This window comes from Perca fluviatilis, chromosome 14 (genome assembly GCF_010015445.1).
Source record: "Perca fluviatilis chromosome 14, GENO_Pfluv_1.0, whole genome shotgun sequence".
Lineage (NCBI taxonomy): Eukaryota > Metazoa > Chordata > Actinopteri > Perciformes > Percidae > Perca > Perca fluviatilis.
Window position 1 is genome coordinate 12667929 of NC_053125.1, and position 19142 is coordinate 12687070.

Genomic DNA, 19142 nt, shown 5'->3' on the forward strand with positions numbered 1-19142 from the left:
ATATAGTATCTATGTATTAAAACATCTGTCCTGGAACAGCACCTCATTATATTTAGCACTTATTGTTAAGTTGATGATTTCTGAACGCTCAGGTGGCAAGTAGCACACAACTGTGTTAATATATATGTCATTTAACTGCAGTTTCCATGTAATGTACTGCTTTTTCAGTAACAGTTTGTGGAAAAGAGAGTCTTCACCTTAAAGGTCCTATACCTGTTTCACTGCCAAATTAAAATTCTTCACATTGCTTATAATTTCTATTTACAACGCGGTAACCACGATAAACAAATGCTTACTCTACGTAATGGAAATGTTAACCCTGTCAGGTCCTGTAATTGTCTTTTTACTTTAACGTATTTGCTCTGTGGGAGTTGACAGGTGTGGCCGGTGTCTACACCTTTTGGAAGTGAGTCATCAATGCCAAATGTACTAAAGTCAACTTTAGGACTGTCAAATAGTTTGAAACGGAAGAATTATGTCTTGTTCATTAGCTTATACTCGTGCACTTAGCATCTACTCACATGGCAATTTGAAATGCGGACTTAAAAAGGACATAAGACTGCGTGACAATTGTCACCATACAGCTTTATATCTATTACATTTTTAAGTTAGAAGAAAGAAGGATAGTGCAATTTTGAGCATCTTTTGAGGAAGAAGTATTTAGATCCTTTACTTCCTGCATGCATTCAAAATCTTACTTCAATCAGTACAGAATTATTAGCAGCAAAATGTATTTAAGGTATCATAAGTAAATGTACACATTCTGCAGAACAATGGCTCCTATGAGTGTTATATTATACATAATATTTTTTAGATTGATGATATATACATTAATGTCTAAGTAGCATTTAACTGATCATGGTTAGTTTTAGCTACCTTACAGTACATAGCCTACTAGTGTAGTTTAATCAGTAGTTCCCAACCTAGGGGTCAGGCCCTTCCCAAGGGTCACAACCTCATCTCAAAATTGTGGGATGATTAAAGAGGTAGAAAAGGAGAAAACACTACGTTCTGATACACAAGTTGGTATTCATTTTTCGAACATTTCTTCAATCTTTGTTTCTTTTGTGAATGGAATTTTGTATTGGATAATTGTAACCATTTGAACCTCAAATTTGAATTACACCATGTGAGAAGTGTATAGGGGAAATGTCTCTTTGGTGGAACATCTAATGACTCATAGACATCTAAGACAATGGGTCACAACTAGACGCTGCTGTTTTGTAAGGGTTCACAAGCCAAAAAGGTTGAGAACCAGAAATGGAGTAAAAATATCTTTTTCTGAAATGTAGTGAAGTAGAGACATAAAGTAACATGACATACTCATACAAGTACAGGGTCACATGTGCTCTTTCTTCTGCCTGGTGATGATGTATAACATTTCTAATTCCGTGTTAATCTTCTGTGAGAGATTCAAGTGTGTAAATGACACATACAGTGAGCTATAAGCAATAAGTGGCACTCACAGCAGCAACATCTACACGCTGTCTGTTTGCATTGAAGAGCTAATGATTAAGGGCCGTAAAGAGGTCTCACACAAAATGATGTTTCCTGTCCTGGATAGCCACCACATTCTGGTCTAGACAGCTTTTGAATCATTCTGTGTGATTCATTAATGAACCAGATTCTGCAGTCATGGTTTATTTTGTGTGGGGGTCAGCAAGTCAGGTTTCTGGTAAATTGGGAATGGGAATGGGTATGGTACCATTCTGGCTTAATGGAATTAATAGTCACAGGCAGTGTTTCAGTATTTATGGGGGGAAAAAAACAAAAAAACATGAATATAGTCACTTTTATTTATTTTATTTTAGAGTCTGACATTACTTTTCATACTTGAGAATCAAACAATAGTTCCTTCATTTAAATGGACTACTAGGCATAATATCCCCCCTCCAAATTAGGCCAATTGGATTCCTCGTCAGCGCCCAAAGGTGCAGGAAGCCACGGCAGAGAGCTGCCCCGCCAACCCCAAACACACCCTCCTCTGCGATAGTCATCCACTGAACACTGCCTGTCGCAAAAGTGGGCGGCGGACGGCAGATTTATCTCTTCCTCCCTCAGCCTATACTTTCACTCTGCTGCTGCCGGATACCGAGACACATTGATCTGGGACAACGACCGAGAGAGAGCTGGATATGGGAATTCCTGTTTAACACACCTCAACAGGTAGGGCCTAGGTGCAAGGATGAACGTAATCTATAGAGCTTAAGGCATGCGGGAGAGAACAGGCCTACAATTAGTTTATTAACATCCACTAAATGTGTTTGTTTTCTCTAGGTAATTTTTGTAACTATTACACATGTCCGTCCTGTAAAGTGGGGACCATTCCTGCGTTTCTCAGTCCCTTTTCTGCCTAATTGAGGTTTTGGTGACGTGTTTTTTGCTCGTTATTGTATCGTTTTCCTAATATGGTGATTGTGGGACCAAACCCAATATCATATATTGAAATATCACAGTGTGTTTTGAAGTCATTCTAAGACGGAATATTAAATTGCGCACAAACCTGTTGGATCGACGTGTTTGCTTGGTCGTTTCAGCCACTCCACGTTTTACAAGTCCAACATGTCTTCAGTATAATCAACAATATAATGATTTGTCATCCTAGCTCTCCTGAATGGACTGTTCCATCCAACCTCTAACTAAACATGGGTCCAGGAAGGAAGGCAAGATGTTGGCATAGCTGCTGAGTTGAAAGCCCTGCTATGCCATCACTTTGCCATCTTTCTCTCCCCTTTGCAGCAAAAAACCCTTCAGGATTGTTTTCAAGTTCTCCGTGGATATCACTGTACCTGTTTACACTGAGAAATCCTACAGAAAGTGTATTGTCTTGTGGTCTTGGTTTCATTTTTTGCCTAAATTGTGGCCATTTGGAATCCTGTGCATTTATGATGAAAGTGAAAGTGGCTATAGTAGAGATTAGCAATGTTGTGTATAGTTATAAACAATTGTATAACTTTAAAGTAATCTGTTTTTTGGTCACTGGGGCTACAACCTACAATACAGTTAGGCAATCACTACCAAAATTATATTTACCTACATATTTTTTTCCTGATGCAATGCAGAACAGTAAATGTAACGTTAATTTCATATTTTTATTTTTTGCATATGACATGTCGTGATATACAATTGTCATTAATAAAGTTCGTATTAATTTCAGCTATATTTTCTCGCATATGTTGTTATCAGTATGATGATAAGAAAATAAGGCAACATGACAATTTAAGAAGGCTAAAGGAAATGTTTTCCTGAAGAATAAGAACATAATACACAACTCAACTAAAAATACTCCAGTAGTCAACCTTATCCAGTGGTGAAAGGGAAAAATGCATTTACGCAAGTACTGTTACAATAAAAGTCCTGCATTCAAAATGTAACTTACGTAAAAGTACATCACAAAATGTACTTAGAAGTATTGAAAGTAAAAGTGAACATTATGCAGAGAGACCCCTTTCAGAGTGTTACAACTATTTTATTCATAAAAGTGGATTAATATTTAAGGGCAACTTTGAGATAGGATACTGTTACTTTACTTTAGTATTTCTATTTGATGCAACTTTACTCTCCACTACATGCCAGAATGTACTTTTTACTTAATATATATTTATTTATTTCACTATTTTTCTTTCGTAAAATATATTTTGAGATGTATGGTACATTGAGGAAAATATGATGCATTGTTACGACTTATATAAATCCACTTTTATGAATAAAATAGTTGTAACACTCTGGAAGGGGTCTCTCTGCATAATGTTCACTTTTACTTTCAATACTTCTAAGTACATTTCGGTGATGTACTTTTACGTAAGTTACATTTTGAATGCAGGACTTTTATTGTAACAGTACTTTTGTTGCTACTTTTACTTAGGTTAAAAATGATATACTTCCACCAATACCCTGCACCTTTGCCCTGTAAAGCCACACTATGGAAGTGCATTACTGTTGGTCCCCATACTATCAAGCCTGAATGTAATGTACCCTTGCAACTATTAATGTTGCAAATTATTCTAATATTATTAAAGCACTGAAATGGAGGTTATGTTTTAAGTGTTTCTGTAGGCTTGGCAATATAAGTAGCCATGTGGTAGTGCAATTAAATGCTGTTTTTATTAATTCTAACAGTAACTCATTACAGTAATAAAACATAACTGTTTAAAAAAAGCTAATTAATGTGTGTACAGTTGTTTTTTCTTTCAGTACCCCTCCAAAATCACACTAGCCACTTTAAACCATATTTAAATATTTCTGATGTCTGACTTTTTTTCAAATTATTCATTTATACATTAAAAACTTAAATTGAGGGTCTATTTATTTGTTGCAGCAATATGATAATAATTTACTTTAAAAAATGTAATTAAAATGAAAATTTTGTATAGCGAAAAATATAACATTTTTCATAAAACTGTAAAGTGAATGATGAATTATAACCTGACTTTGTGACAATTTTTCAGGAATCATGCTGAATCATGGATTAATGGAAGGGAAGGGACTATTATAACTCTTGTAGTAATCATTATCTAGTCTTATTTAAAATAAACATTCATGGTCAGTGACTAAAGGCCAGGAGTGGAGACTGGTAGAAGGTTAAGAATGGAGTGAATATCTGAATCAGGTTAATGGTAATATGACCATAGAAACTTTTGATAATACGATAAGAATCTGAACATCTGCACTGAGATCATCCCTCACGAGTAAGGCAAAATAAAGAAGAAGGCAGGACCACCCATAACGTTTAAGAAGCTGTGAATACGGCATTTAGACTAGCTATGAAGAAATTATAATTTTCAGCATGACACTGTGTGTGCCCTACAAGTTGAGACAGGAGAAATGTGCTTATGTATACACAGAAAACACCTAGTCAAGTATCGGATGAATCTGAAATGATGAAGATAGTCACCCAACCAAAAAGGTTTCTACAGGCAGAAAGGGCGAGAACAGTTTGGGCTGGACAGAAGATGCAGCAGCAAGAGACTTAATTGGGGGTAAATGAAAATGAGGTTTTGTCCAACTGTGATATGGCCTATAATCCCTGTGTGGTTACTGCAAACTGGAAATGGAAGAACATCTTTAAAGAGTGGCAGCATCACTAGGGAGATCATTGTAGGAATTCCAAATCAGGGAGAGCCGGCCAGTTGAAACACTTTTTAATTAAATGTAATTTACAAAGCGATCGTATCGCACTGAAAGCTAATTATTTTGTCACTCGCAACCTACACCTGTCATCTGTCAAATACAGTTGCATTTTCAGCTTTGAACAAACCCGTTCAGAAGTTATTACAGCAAAAGTGGGGCGTGCGTATTCGTCGCTCTTATAGTCGGGACGACTGAAACATACAGTTTAAGCCATATAAACTTCCAACAACTTCAATATTTTACTACATGTCATGAATGGTACTCCCAAAAGGTGTTATTTTAGATAGATTGTTGCTGGGCTATAGGCCTACGTCTTCGTTAATGCCTGTTAACAACTCTTGCCGTCATCGTGAAGCGTGTATGAAGTGGTAATTGAAATATCATGCACTGTGGATGATTCTGACATTTGTATAGCTAGAACAGTAAGTTTTCCCATTTATATCATGTTTCTACTGTGGAAAATGTCGTTTCACTAGGTTTTTTCGTGCAGTGGCACATCCAAATAAGTGCCCTTAACGACCCACAGCCCGTCATAGGATAACATGGGAAACCTCGAACCCCGGTGGGCCCAAATATATTTTCATCTTCTAAAACTGCTTTTCCATGTCTCACCTCCATACATTATTGTATTTAACACAGATATTTGTGCATTTACTTAAAATACATGGAGTTACAGCCTGGAGATAGACATATAATTATAGCCTGTTTTGCTTTCCATGTAAACAAGCATGTAATATGAAAGTCTGGGATTGTGGAGAACACTAAATGGTCTACTGAATAAGCAAGTTGTCAAACCTTTAAATGAAAAACACTAATAATCGAAAAAATTTAAGCTAGTTACTTTCGACCATCAAAATTCGTGTATCGCCTGTAACTCCGTGATAAAAGGAAATAACAGGAAGATATGTGGCTGATGGGAGGAGGTTAACACATTGGGTTAACATGCTCTATGTTTTGACCTAGTAAGAAAGTCTGTCTGTCATCATTGCACATTCGTCCCGCGTTTCAATCGGATCGGCTCTCCCCCTAGGTGTTTAAAAATAGAAAAGAGGAGCAATAATGAAAATATGTTTGGTCAGTTTTCTCAAGAGAACAGGACTGATGGGAACCATGTAATAAACCTGTACACTGTAGGATTTAAATAACTCCATAAGATGGCAGTAATGCAACACTAAGGATGCAAGCTGCCGTTAAACCCCAAAGAAGAGGAAGAAGTCGCTGATCGATCCCTCCATGCTTCTTCCTCCTTCGGTTCCTTCTCATGCCTGTTGGAGGCGGGTTGACGGGTTAAACACGGGGAGTCTCACAGAAAAGCTGTGAGGTAAGAATGTAATAACTGTCATTTAACAAAGCAGCCCTGTTGAAGCTGTAACGTGACGGTCTTGTTCCTCTTGTGAAAACATAGCATGTTCTGCTAGCACCTTTGCTAAGAGGTAACGTTAAATAATTCGAGAGGTAGCTAACGTTAACAGGTTGTCAAATTATAACCATGTTAACCTTACAGCTAACGGTAACTTAGCACTTTTTAACTTGTGTACGACTGTGGTTCTGAAGGAGTTGTTTAACAGCAACACTGACATCACTAGCTAGCTAAGTTTCCTGTTGTTTTCTCTCTGTTGTACTGTTAAACATTAGCAACCTAAGGATATATGGGGGTAACGTTAGCAGACAGAGCCCTATCTTGGTAGGTGAGAGAGAAACAGTGTTAACTTTATAGCTATAATATTAAGAAGTTATATGTATCCAGGCCTCGCTGAAATTGAAAATCTATTTTATATGCGTATCCTGGCCAAGATAGCAGCACCACATAGGACATAAATAAAGTATGTAGCCTAACGTTAGTTGTGCATAACATTTTCCCACACCACCGCAGCTCTGTTTCACTAACACGTAATTATTTCCCCAAGATATGGGAAATGAAGACATGTCTGTTCAATAATAGGCATTGAAGAAATAACAGCATGTTATTATTGGCCTTTTAATAAAGTTGGAGGACCCAGAAGAAACCAAATAGAAGAATAAATATGAGAAATTGTTTTGTGTCTAAATCCAAGCTGAAAAGACCAAGTTATCCCCTCTACTATGTGTCAAGCTCCTAGTTCCTACATTTCCCATAATGCAAACAAAAGCAGCTTTCTATTATCACTTATTATCCAAAGCTTGTTAACACAGACTTGTTAATTAACTTGTTACAGATTTGCAGTCTACAAGCCCAAACCAAGGTAACCTTTGATGACAAAGATTCCTCTAGAACCACAGAGACAACTGTTTATCGGCAAAGTAGAACTCCTCATGACCAGTAAATGAAATGGACTGAAATGTATATTCAAAAATCTAGTTCCCCTTTATGAAATATCTAATGAATTTTTCAGTTTGGTCTTTCTGTGACTTTTAAAATCACAATGTGCACATTCTGACACAAAAGAAGTAAAGCCTGATGGATACTGGATCATTTAGCTGGATTACACCAATATCAAAACTGATATTTAGGAGTTTGAAAAAAAAAAATCTGATAATATATTGGCTCATATAAATTCTTTCTTAAAACACCTTACCTTTTGGCCAATATGATATATCTAAACTCTTGCTATACTGAAGAGACACAGATATTGAATATGATTTGTCGTAATTGTTTTATTTTAGCCTTACTTTATTCAGTTACTGCAAAATGAAGTACACTTAATTATTTTTGTTTGAAATATTCCCATAGTTGCCTGAGATTTGTCAGCTAATGTTGTTAACATGAAGCTGTTTGTTTCACAGAGATGAACAGTGAAAACTTCAGCCTGAGTGAGAAGATAGTGTCAACCTCTTACATTCGACAGGGGAGGGAGGCACGTCGTAGCCATGAGCAGCTCATCAGACACTTACTGGAGCAGGTAAGCAGCAGTGTACAGCTGTTGTACAGCAGCAGCTGTTTACCTAAGGTCACTGCAGATTAGAGCACGAAGATAAAGGATTTTTAAGGCTGATATCGATACAAATATTTGGTGATTTAAAAATCCGATATTCCATATATCGGCCGATACATATAAAAATAAATAAATCCAGAAACGCGTAAAAAAACAAACAGATTTCCCTAACATTAGTTATTTGTAGTTATTTATGAGTCCTCACTAAAATAATATGATAATGCAGTTTAAAAAAATTGCAGTTTGTTTTCTTGTCACAACAGAACAGAGGAACATCAGAAAGATATTAAAGTTCTGATAAATAACATGTATAAAAATACAAACTTAAGCTATAAAACTTAGGGTTAAACACCAGTGTTGCCAACAGGGATGTTGTAGAGCGCCCTCTGGTGGACAAACTATGCAACGCCAACACTCAGAACATGGTTGAAGGGTGTTTCGTCCGTTCTTATTAAATTTTTTAAATATTCATTTATCTGCCATTATAAATAACGATACCGATAGTTTGGAAAATAACTAATATCGACCGATAATATATCGGCCTGCCGATATCGGTCGGGCTCTACTGCATGTTCATCCACCTTTTGTTGTGTATGCTGCAGGGTAAGTGTCCAGAGGAAGGATGGAGTGAGAGCACCATAGAGCTCTTCCTGAATGAGCTGGCTGTGATGGACAGCAATAACTTCCTCGGCAACTGTGGTGTAGGAGAGAGAGAAGGCCGGGTGGCATCCAGCCTTGTGGCAAGACGACATTACAGGTTCAAGTTTGACATGTGTGATGATAGCATGTTGGTGTAACAGTCTTAAAAACATGAATGTATGGAGGGCCCTATGACTGCACTGGTGAAGCTGTCCTGTCTATGTATCTCTTTGTCTTATCTTTGTATTTTGTCATTATCATAAGAGTTGTGATATGAAATGATATTGTGTATGTTTTTAGTAGGACTTCTCCCTCTTAGTCGATTAGTCGACTAATCGGTCGTTTTGGTCATAGTCAACTTAGATTTCTTTAGTCGATTAGTCATGTTTTATGCTTTTTTTCATGCTGAATGACTTATTTCCAAGAAACATACAAGCACATCTCTGGTAAACACAAGAATTAAAGTGGTGCTTTTGCATGACTCTTTGCAGAGAAACTCAGATTTACAGATCCGTCGATTAAATCAACTAATCGATTAGTCGTTACAATTGAAGGAGTGTTAGTCGACTAAGAATTTCTTCAATCGAGCACAGCCCTAGTTTTTAGTTTCTTTATTATAATTTACTATTCAGTATAGTTTACAGTGTATTGTAATGTACTCATTAATTATTGCGTTGCCCCATTATAAAGAGAGTTGTAAGGACCTCAGAAAGAATAGCTCCTGCAATGCAGCAGCTAATGAGGATCCTAAATAAACAAGCAAAAGTAAAAATTGCCAATACCAATGGGCTCCACTCAACATATTACTGGAGTATATTCAGAAGTTGGAGTCATACAAATCTTCACTAGTGACTAGTGAAATACTTGATTTGGATGCTTCCATGTTTGGGAAGTTGTTTAACCGTTCCTGTGGTGACATTCAGCTGTTTTATGTAGGTTGATCCATGGCATAGGTCGCTCAGGTGACATCGCTGCTATTCAGCCCAAAGCTGCAGGATCCAGTCTGCTTAACAAGCTGACCAATTCAGTTGTGTTGGACATCCTAAAACTATCAGGTGTGTATATAATAATCATTCAAACTAGAGGACCACAATGGAAATAAGTTTGTAACTTTCTTGTGTTATCCTCGACAGTTCTGATAAATGTACAGTGTCACTGTGTTGGCATTTTGTTATGCATTTATTTCTGTTACTGTCTAATAAATCAATCAAAAAAAACTCAGGGGCATTATATATTTTGCCAGATCATTCAATATTTTGCTTGAAGTTGGTAAAATGACGTGCTTTGTTGACTAAAATCTTAAGCGATTGTTCAGCAATTAAGTATTGGACTTCCATAAAGTTGGGGGATTCACAAGAGATGGGGAAAAAAGGAATTGTCAAAATTGATGCAGCAGAGATATCCTGACTTTTAGTTGCTGGTAAGGGGGAGGCTCCAAAAAATGCAGGATCCTCAGTTCCCACAATGCAACTCAACAGCATATTTAATTACACCCTTCTAAAAGCCCACTTTCAAACCTCACACCTCCGGTTTGTAATTTAGGTTAAGGTTGAAGTCTTAAATCCAGCTGTTGTAACTCATCAGGGTTATTTATTCAAACTTTTATGTGTAAAATCAGTGGAGTGCCTTTTTAATTCAGGTTTTTACTTGAAGTTTTTTTTTTATATATATATATATATATATATATATAAACATGCATTGTTACTTCTGGATAACAGGTGTCCGGAGTGTGGCGAGCTGCTTTGTAGTTCCCATGGCCACAGGAATGAGCTTGACACTGTGCTTCCTGACCCTTCGTCATCGAAGACCCAAGGCTCGCTACATCATTTGGCCTCGCATCGACCAGAAGTCCTGTTTTAAAGCCATGATCACAGCAGGTGCCCTCTCACCCTAACATTCTGCTAAAAGACTACATTGGTGGCAGCAAATAGCAATTTTTTGGGGGGGAAATATTTCTAAACTAGTTCCATGTAAAGTGTCTCTGTTGAATTACTAATTACTAGTACAGAGCCCGTTGAAAATGGGCCTGTTTGGAATGGACGATTGCGTGGCCTGTGGTATTGCTGCTTGTAGAATTCTTCAAAACCAAATTGTACCCCAACATTACTTACAGAAGGACCCCAAACCACTTACTCCACTGTAGCCTATAGCCTACTACTGACTTACAGTGTAGGTCAGTAGTGCCGGTTCAACTCTGAGATGTTGTCACATTGCACAGCGCTGTGAAGGAATAATCTCCGAGATTACGTTATGTTCTGCCAGCTCACAGCAATTTAATAGATATAAATGCATAATAAATGCAGGAAAAGAGTCAAAGGCTGTAACACCCCCCACCCCCCGCTGTTGTAAAGCGTTCTGCATGTGGCGTCTGCATGTGATGTGCAGGTTGCCACTTGTTGTCTGTGGTTGTGCTTTGCATGTGTGAGATTCTGAAACGTCCTTAAATTCGGGAATTATTGTTTGTTTATTCAAAGTCAAAGACAGTCCAAAGTAGTGCTACTTTGCACATTTTTGTGGGTCTGAGGTGTATTTCACATTTTAGCTGCCAAATGCTCCACTGCTTTCTTCGACCTTCTGTCTCTGGTCCTGCACTGAGCTTAGTCAGTGAGCAGTGTGAGAGGGCGAGTGGCCGGCGGCTAGAGCGGCAAAAGCCAATGTGTGCTTCTTTTACCGACGATATCTTTTGCAACGACAACATCAAACTTGGCACTGCACTTATTCGTGCCCGTAGCAAGACACCTGTCAAGTTTGAAATCCATCGGACTAATGGTTCGAGAGATGTGCGTAATATACACACAGACAGACAGACGTTCCTGCAATTTATAGATAGATGCGATGACAGAGAAAAATGTGTGCACTTTCTGTTGGCGTTTTCACCCCTATGCTAGTTAGATGGGGGCGTCATCCTCATAGAAAAACAAACAATCACACCTGAGGGCTTCTGCTGTCTCTTGCTCATATCTGACTTTTATCAGGCTTTGAGCCAGTGGTGGTGGAGAATGTTCTGGAGGGCGATGAGTTGCGGACAGACTTGGAAGCAGTTGAGTGCAAGATCAAGGAGCTTGGAGCTGAGAACATTCTGTGTGTTCATTCAACAACGTCCTGCTTTGCCCCGCGGGTCCCAGACCGGTAAAATTTAGTTTTTTTTTGTTTATCCCGTTATGCTTTTCTAGATGTCACTGTAGTTGACTGAAAATACCTGTAAAGATTACATGAATTTAATGATTAATTTTTATTCACTATCTTGTCTTGTAGGCTTGAGGAGCTGGCTGCTTTGTGTGCCAAACATAACATTCCTCACATAGTGAACAATGCATACGGAGTACAGTCGTCCAAATGCATGCACCTTATACAACAGGTTGGTACCACTCATCCCTAATCCATCTCTCATCTGGACAAGTAGAATACGTGTCTTCACTTGTAATTGAACTCGAGCTCACCTCTCACCATATGAACTTTACTCATTAGTGACCGATATGATGGTTGCTTGATTTTTTTTCTTCGCTTTCTTTCATCAGGGAGCTCGTATTGGAAGAATTGATGCCTTTGTGCAGAGCTTGGACAAGAACTTTATGGTTCCAGTAGGTGGCGCCATTATCGCAGGTTTTGATGAGTCCTTCATACAGGAGATAAGCAAGATGTACCCAGGTGAGTATTAATAATACTATGGCTGAGCTACATAAAGTGACATTATGGAGGTAATTGATAAAATAGTGGATAAGTGGATGTTTATTTAGTTTAGTTTTATTTATTTTTTTAACCTTTCCTTGTTTTGATTTTATTGGATTTATTTTCTCTACATGACAACTGTTAAATCATGATGAATTTAGGCATATGAACCCAGTAATGAAATAATAATTAAGTAAATTCATGACAAAGTATTAATGAAACTGCCATAGTCTTTTCTATTATTTGATCTTGTTTTTCTTTTTGAATTATATGTTCATTGCTTATGTATTTTTGATAAAACACAGCTGATTTGTTTTTAGTGCCTCTTAGTACAAAAACTTTTTTCCGACAATATTGAGTGTGAGTAGGCCATGATTATTGCTTGGAATTTACCAGCACCAATATGATACATGAGTTCCCGAATCGATTTTACTTTACTTTGAGGAATATTACTTTATTTTTTGTTTTAAAAAACTCAACCAACTTAATTAGTGTTTTATGTTGTCTTAGCACAAAGCAGCTGAGGCCGTAATTTTTTTTAAATCAGTCAACAAATTCAATGGAAAGACCAAAACCAACGTGTTAGTCCATCTCTCAATAAAAATAAATAAAAAAAGGCTCAATGATTTCCAAAAGAGGTACTTATCACACAGGTGCAAAGAGTGTATTTCGTTGGGACCTTTTTTATGTAGCCGATTTGGTGCGCTTGTGAGTATTAGGACGGTGTGCGTGGGATTGACTCAAAATAGTGTTCGTCCCCTAGAAAATGTCGCACAGTGCAACAGTGTGACTTGATAATGTGATTTTAAATGTTTCTGAACAACAATGGAGCTCAGTGGCACAAAGGAATAAGCTATATTCGGCTCTAGCTAATCTGACGATAAGAAAAGTACAGAATATTGCCAGTCTTTCCCTTTTGAAACAAGAACTATTGGATCAAAGAACAAGTAAACTAAACAAAGAATCAGACCTGTTATTCCGTGCCAGCTTTTTGGCATACATGTGATGCTTCACCTTTTACAGACACCGATGGTTCTGTTATTGTTGTTAAAAGGTTAATGTGAGGAGTGGATATTTCTACCTATAATTAGGTTTGTCCACAGCTGACTGTCTAGTTTCTATTGCTGCTTAACAAAGTCACTTGTTGGCCTTCTTTGTCCAGGTCGAGCGTCGGCCTCACCTTCCCTTGACGTCCTCATTACCCTTCTCACTCTGGGAGCCAGCGGCTACAAGAAGCTCCTGTCAGACAGGAAGGTGAGAGCATGTACACATCACCTGATAATGCTAGAAATAGTTGGTCACGTTCTTCAGGTTGGGTGTGATATCTGCAGGATGCTTCCAGAAGGTATGAAAAGAACAATGAGGACTGGTATAGAAACACTGCGGCAATGTCAGTCTGAATATGTTTCTATGTGTGCTGTGTCAACATCTTTCCCCTGAAGACTAAAAGAAAAAAAAACTTATATAAGTTGTATTGAATTGCAGTGGATCACATGCTATGACTGTGGGTGGGTGGGTGGGTGGGTGTGTGTATAGCTCTTTACCTGAATTCTGAGTGAGAAATGAGACTTGTAGAGGGATGAGTATGCTATAGGAAGATCCAAGTTTCAGAAAACATCCCCTGGTGGTTCCCTGGTTTAAAGCAGACTTGCTCACAATGCAGCATATCCCTCTTCAAATGGTAGGCACTGCAGCATTCTCGCAACTCTGAACTGCTCTACCATAAATGTACTGTAAATGTACCCAACCATATCTGTTTCTGTTGATGCTCAGACCTCGGGAAGATATAGAAATAAACAACTTCTTTAATCTTTAAAAGCAGGAGCAGGACATTTGTCTGGAAGAATCTTTGATGGATCTAGTTTTCTGACATGCTCTTGATCTAAAATCCTTAAAGAATATATTGCATGATAACACACTGGACTTAAACCTAAAAATGACACTCTTATTGGATGGCATACAATACCCAAATATGAGTAAAATTGACACCGTAGGAGAAATATACATCTAGGAAATGCCTCTGGCCTCTCGCATGACCCGACGCCATCACCCGACGCCATCAAGGCTTATTGATTTCTCTTAGTCCACGTTGTGCATAATTAATGTACAGGGCCAGTTTTCCATAGAGTCTGCAGAACTAAGTGATTTCCTGACCCCCCCCCCAATCCCCACAGGGTCAAAAGCTTTAAATAATTCAGACATTTCATCTGTTGAGATTCATTTACAGCCTCCAAAAATGTCTAGATATTGCAAAGAATCAGCAGATTATGTGTTTTTTAGGTTAGGATGGGGTTTAGTCATTACACACACCCACTTATTGTCTGCAGAGACGTAGCCGTGCACTCTCTCCACCACTTGCACCCCTCCTCTCCTGCGATAATAAAGTCATCCATTGTCTTTGGAGAACAAGGAACACTTGGAGACACTTGACATCATTGCAAGGCTGTTTGTGTTTGACTCATGACAGAGAAAATGTTTTCCTTCTTGATGCTTTCAAATCAGGAAAGTATGAGTCAGCAGAGTACGCAGTAGACAGACACACACACACACACACACACACACACACACTGTTGCAGAGAGCAGATCCTTTAATGTGTGACCGCTTTAGTGGGGAATCTGACACTGGTAGCCAGCAACTAAAACACTGTGATTTGTTGTTGTGCAGCTTCCCCACCTGGTCTGGGCTCATAACATCTGTGTACATTTCCCTTATTCAGTGTTTCACACGCTGACTCTGAACCGCACACACTTTGTCAGGATATTTTAAACATGTTGACGGTAACATCTCAGGATAAAAGCATGTGTTCCTCTTCTCCTGCCTCTCTAATTGATCCCAGAGTTGGATGTGTGATGTGAGTGAAGATCAGGGCCGGAGAGGAAGTGGACACGTTGCTTGTGCTGAAGCCTGGAAGGAAACACACGCAGGCAGGCAGTCAGGGGGATGAGTAAAGGGGGAGGGGAAGGGTTTGGACTTGCCTGCTTGCGGGTAGATTTGCTTGATTAGCAATAAAACCAAGGCTGCTGCTGCTAAAATAAGACTGTGGCAGAGTTTGAAAAGAGTGTTGTGCTGCTATTTATAGTTATTTTGTATGGCCTCTGCTCCCTCTCTAGTTCTGTCTCTCCATGTCTCTTCTCTGTGTCTGCATGTCCTGCAGGAAATGTATTTGTTCCTGGCTCAGGAGCTGAAGAGTCTAGCCTCTGCACACAGGGAGAGATTGCTTCACACCCCACATAACCCCATTTCACTGGGTAAGCGCAATGTACCGGCGACAGACCAGCAGCTCTACAGACTGCATATTTTGTGCATGTATTTTGCTTTTTTGGGAGTTTAAAAGCTACATTTCTGACCCTATACTGGTATATTTCTTTAATCCTGGATATTTCATGTAATAATTGTGTGTATGTGTTTTGGGTGTGGCACCTCTCTCTTCCAGCCATGTCTCTGGATGGTCTCCAGGCCGACAGCGACAAGGCGGTGACTCAGCTGGGCTCCATGTTGTTCACCCGGCAAGTGTCAGGAGCCAGGTATGAAAACTTTACAAGGGCTTGGCCACAATCTGGCCCTGGAAATGGAAACATTGGGAGGGACAGAAAAAGTGTGTATGTGTTCAAAAAAGGCCTGTCTGTGTTGTCAAAAATGGGATGAGCTGTGCGTTGTTAAACGAAATGGCCAGTGGAAGTCAGCAATCAGCCAGATGGATCTGCTGAATCTAGTGTAGCAGAAACTACTTAAGATGATTAGACTGCCCATCCCATCAGCCGCCTCCTAATTTAACGGGATGTTTCGATTACGACTCACAGAGCCCTGTTGTCTCCAATGGGACAGCAGGCACAAACAGTCCCATGTTCTCGCTCCCACACTTTTTTTCTTAGCAGGAGGGAGGAGGATTTGTCAATCCTTCATTGTTGCCTTCTGCCTCATGGCTGCAAAAATACCAAAATGCTTTTTGTTATTTGTTTTTCCTTTTTTGCCTTCAATGGATTTTGACCAAGCATGGCAGCCTATCTAAATATTTTAAATATCCCGAATGAATGATTTATTTGGGTCATTATGTCATACTTGTTTTGTGTTGTTCAGATTTTAATGCACTTATGATTCAGTTGCGTTAGAAAAGCCTCAAAGAAAGAGCCTCCACACTTCTTTCCTTCCTCTTTTCATTTCTTTCAAGTGAGCATTTTTTTCCATAGTCAAGAATGCAGAGTTTTTTCAAATCTTTTGTCCTTATTCATAAAATGAAGTATTTCCAGGCTAAGCATGATTACAGTTTGTGGGAGTTGGCTTTTTTTTTACATCAACAATGAGCTATTCAACATATAAACAGAGATCTTCATCTTATTACAATGCATTTCTCTGCCATAATGGTCTCTCTCATAGCCGTATTCCTAATAGATAGCTAGTTATTCATTTCATAATAAAGTGAGTCCTGAACTATGAAGCTTTAAACACATTTTTATATCCTGATAATTTAAATGAATACATCTGACAAACTTTTCACAGACCAACTGGACCCCATGGACCTCTTATGGTCCCTGGACCCCACTTTGAGAATCACCGGTTAACAGTATTGCATATTTTGACCATTTAGAAAAAAAAATACAGCTCAACAGTTTAACAGTTTCTTACTTTGAATAGCCACCTTGGAAACACTTTAAAGTTGTGGTACGTTGAAAATATAGCTCATTGTTTTGGTGGGTTTTTTTTTTTTTTTTTTTTTTTTTTTTTTTTTTTTTTTTTTTTTTTTTTTTTTTTTTTTTTTTTTTTTTTCTTTCTCTCTTTTTTCTCTTTTTTTTTTTTTCTCTCTCTCTTTCTCTCTCTCTCTCTCTCTCTCTCTCTCTCTCTCTCTCTCTCTCTCTCTCTCTGTGTGTTCTCATAGTGTCCCAGCAACTGCATCAGGCAGCTGGTTTTAGCAAAACAACTCTAAAAATCCACTGTACACTACCTAACCAGCACAAAATAGCAGACAAAGTTAGCAACTAGCTAATGAACATAGTGGAGCATTTATCAGCTAAAGAGCCAGATATTTTCCTAAGGAGTTGGTGGAGACAAAAACAGTAGTCTCGCTTTGCCAGACCCTCCTCCAAAGCGCTGAAGGAGGGTCTGGCTACTCCACATAGCATTCGGGGATGGGAGGAAAACGTGCTCGGGTTTTATGGCATTTCTTTAAACCAATCAGAATCGTCGTGGGCGGTGCTAAGGATATAGACTAAAAGGACAGTGACTATTGGACTTAACATTTGTCATGTGCCCAGAAACACAACTCCAAATGAAGGCTAATGTAGCTCCCTGTCTGCTTGATGTGTAAAAAATTGTTTGTTTAAATAATAATAGTTGTCGGTCAAGTATATAGCTTAAGCTTTAGCCAGGTCATAGTTGTAAAGAAATAAGAAATTCTTGTTGTTTCCCGGCATGCTAAATAATCGTTATTGTACCACATCATCCTTGTTTTTTTACCCGTGTTTCTAGGGTAATACCGCTGGGTAAGGAGCAGACCATAAGCGGACACACGTTCCGTGGCTTTATGTCGCACTCTGAGGCATACCCCTGTCCTTACCTTAATGCCGCCTCAGCTGTGGGTATCACAAGGGAAGATGTGACACTGTGCATCAAAAGGCTTGACAAGTGCCTGAAGACCCTTAAGAAGGAGGGAAATGCAGCGAAAAATATTTCCGCAGTACTTCCATTGTGCCAGGAGGAAACTACTGAAGAATGACTGCCTGAGCTGAAATAAGAAAACTTTGACAAGCAAAGGAGACAAAGAGATCTCTACTTAGTTTGAGCTCTAGGCTCTGCTGCTGCCTGCACTTCCTGATTAGAAGTGATTTAATTTCTGTGAATGTGTGCTAATTAGTAGATATCGTAAGGACACAAGCTAAATAAAAATGCTTACCGTACATACAAATGCTTCTCGGGAGCATATGGTTGTTCACCACTGATCGGAAGTTAGACCAAAGCCTCTGCAAATATTTACATTGTTGTCTGTACATTGATTGTTGAAAATGCTTGACTTTATTATAGATTTTGGATTCAAAATAGATTATGGATCAGCCATTTACAATGGCCTGTACTTCCTGTGTGCCATTTCTCTTAATTAAACACCTATCTGAAGCCACCACAGTGCAGTTGTGGGACGAAATATTCTATAAAGTAGCCATTCCTACAGTTTGAAAACAATGCTGTAAACTGTGATTGCTCCGTTTCTATGCTAATGTTAGACATGCCCATGGTTGTGCATACTTCTGTTTTGGGAATGCATTTCAACTAATGGATAAACAATATAGCTTTATAATGTAGTATGTGCCATCTTCAGCAGTGTGTTGAAATATGATACAAAAGCCATTGAGCGATTATCTCCATTTGAAGCCAGTGTATTGGGTTAGCTCATTTACTTTCAGGCTGTGGAAGTGATCACAAGGAGCAGATAATCAATGGAGTACACCAAACATAGATTACTCCCGTGTTTAGTATAGGAAATGAGTGAACATGTACTGTATATAGCATTAACAATTTAGGAGATGGGTAGTTTAACTGTTACGCTGTATTTTACTATTACACAGCGTAGGATGAATTGAGATTTCCCTCAGAACTTCACCAAAGGTTTTCGTAAGACTTTCGTCTTTTCCCCTCTGCCCTCCGGTCTGAGTCATTAGGAAGCAGAGCATGTAGGGCCCTGAGGCGCAAAAATAGACTCCTACTAAAGCCTCACTGAATGGTGATTAATGTATATTTCGATACTGCACTGTCCAAGTTCTTCCTGTGCCCTCCCCTTTGTCTGCTGCAGATTATCCAGCTTG

At 38.7% G+C, this 19142-nt stretch overlaps 1 protein-coding gene across 4 annotated transcripts; it reads left to right on the forward strand.

Annotated features, from left to right (window-relative positions):
- The first annotated feature begins 6302 nt into the window (after positions 1-6302).
- On the forward strand, positions 6303-18641 carry sepsecs (Sep (O-phosphoserine) tRNA:Sec (selenocysteine) tRNA synthase). 4 transcript variants are annotated; one of them, XM_039821799.1, is made up of 13 exons: positions 6312-6451; positions 7326-7352; positions 7894-8009; positions 8645-8799; positions 9618-9736; positions 10400-10558; positions 11657-11810; positions 11937-12039; positions 12200-12329; positions 13513-13604; positions 15506-15599; positions 15785-15875; positions 17815-18484. In XM_039821799.1, exons 3-13 carry the CDS (start codon positions 7896-7898, stop codon positions 18059-18061), a joined length of 1458 nt encoding a protein of 485 aa, XP_039677733.1. In that variant the 5' UTR covers positions 6312-6451; positions 7326-7352; positions 7894-7895; the 3' UTR covers positions 18062-18484. The 4 variants fall into 4 exon arrangements, with proteins under 4 accessions (XP_039677731.1, XP_039677734.1, XP_039677733.1 ...); XM_039821797.1 differs by lacking the exon at positions 7326-7352 and having other exon boundaries at positions 6303-6451; XM_039821798.1 differs by lacking the exons at positions 6312-6451; positions 7326-7352 and adding an exon at positions 6458-6563.
- Positions 18642-19142: the final 501 nt, after the last annotated feature.

What these genes read in the sequence shown, in the direction of transcription:
- sepsecs (XM_039821797.1), top strand. Translation starts at nt 7,896, where the DNA reads ATGAACAGTGAAAACTTCAGCCTGAGTGAGAAGATAGTGTCAACCTCT. An exon ending in GCCCCGCGGGTCCCAGACCG is followed by an intron (nt 11,811 to 11,936) that starts GTAAAATTTAGT and finishes CTTGTCTTGTAG; the next exon opens with GCTTGAGGAGCTGGCTGCTT. An exon ending in ACATAACCCCATTTCACTGG is followed by an intron (nt 15,600 to 15,784) that starts GTAAGCGCAATG and finishes TCTCTCTTCCAG; the next exon opens with CCATGTCTCTGGATGGTCTC.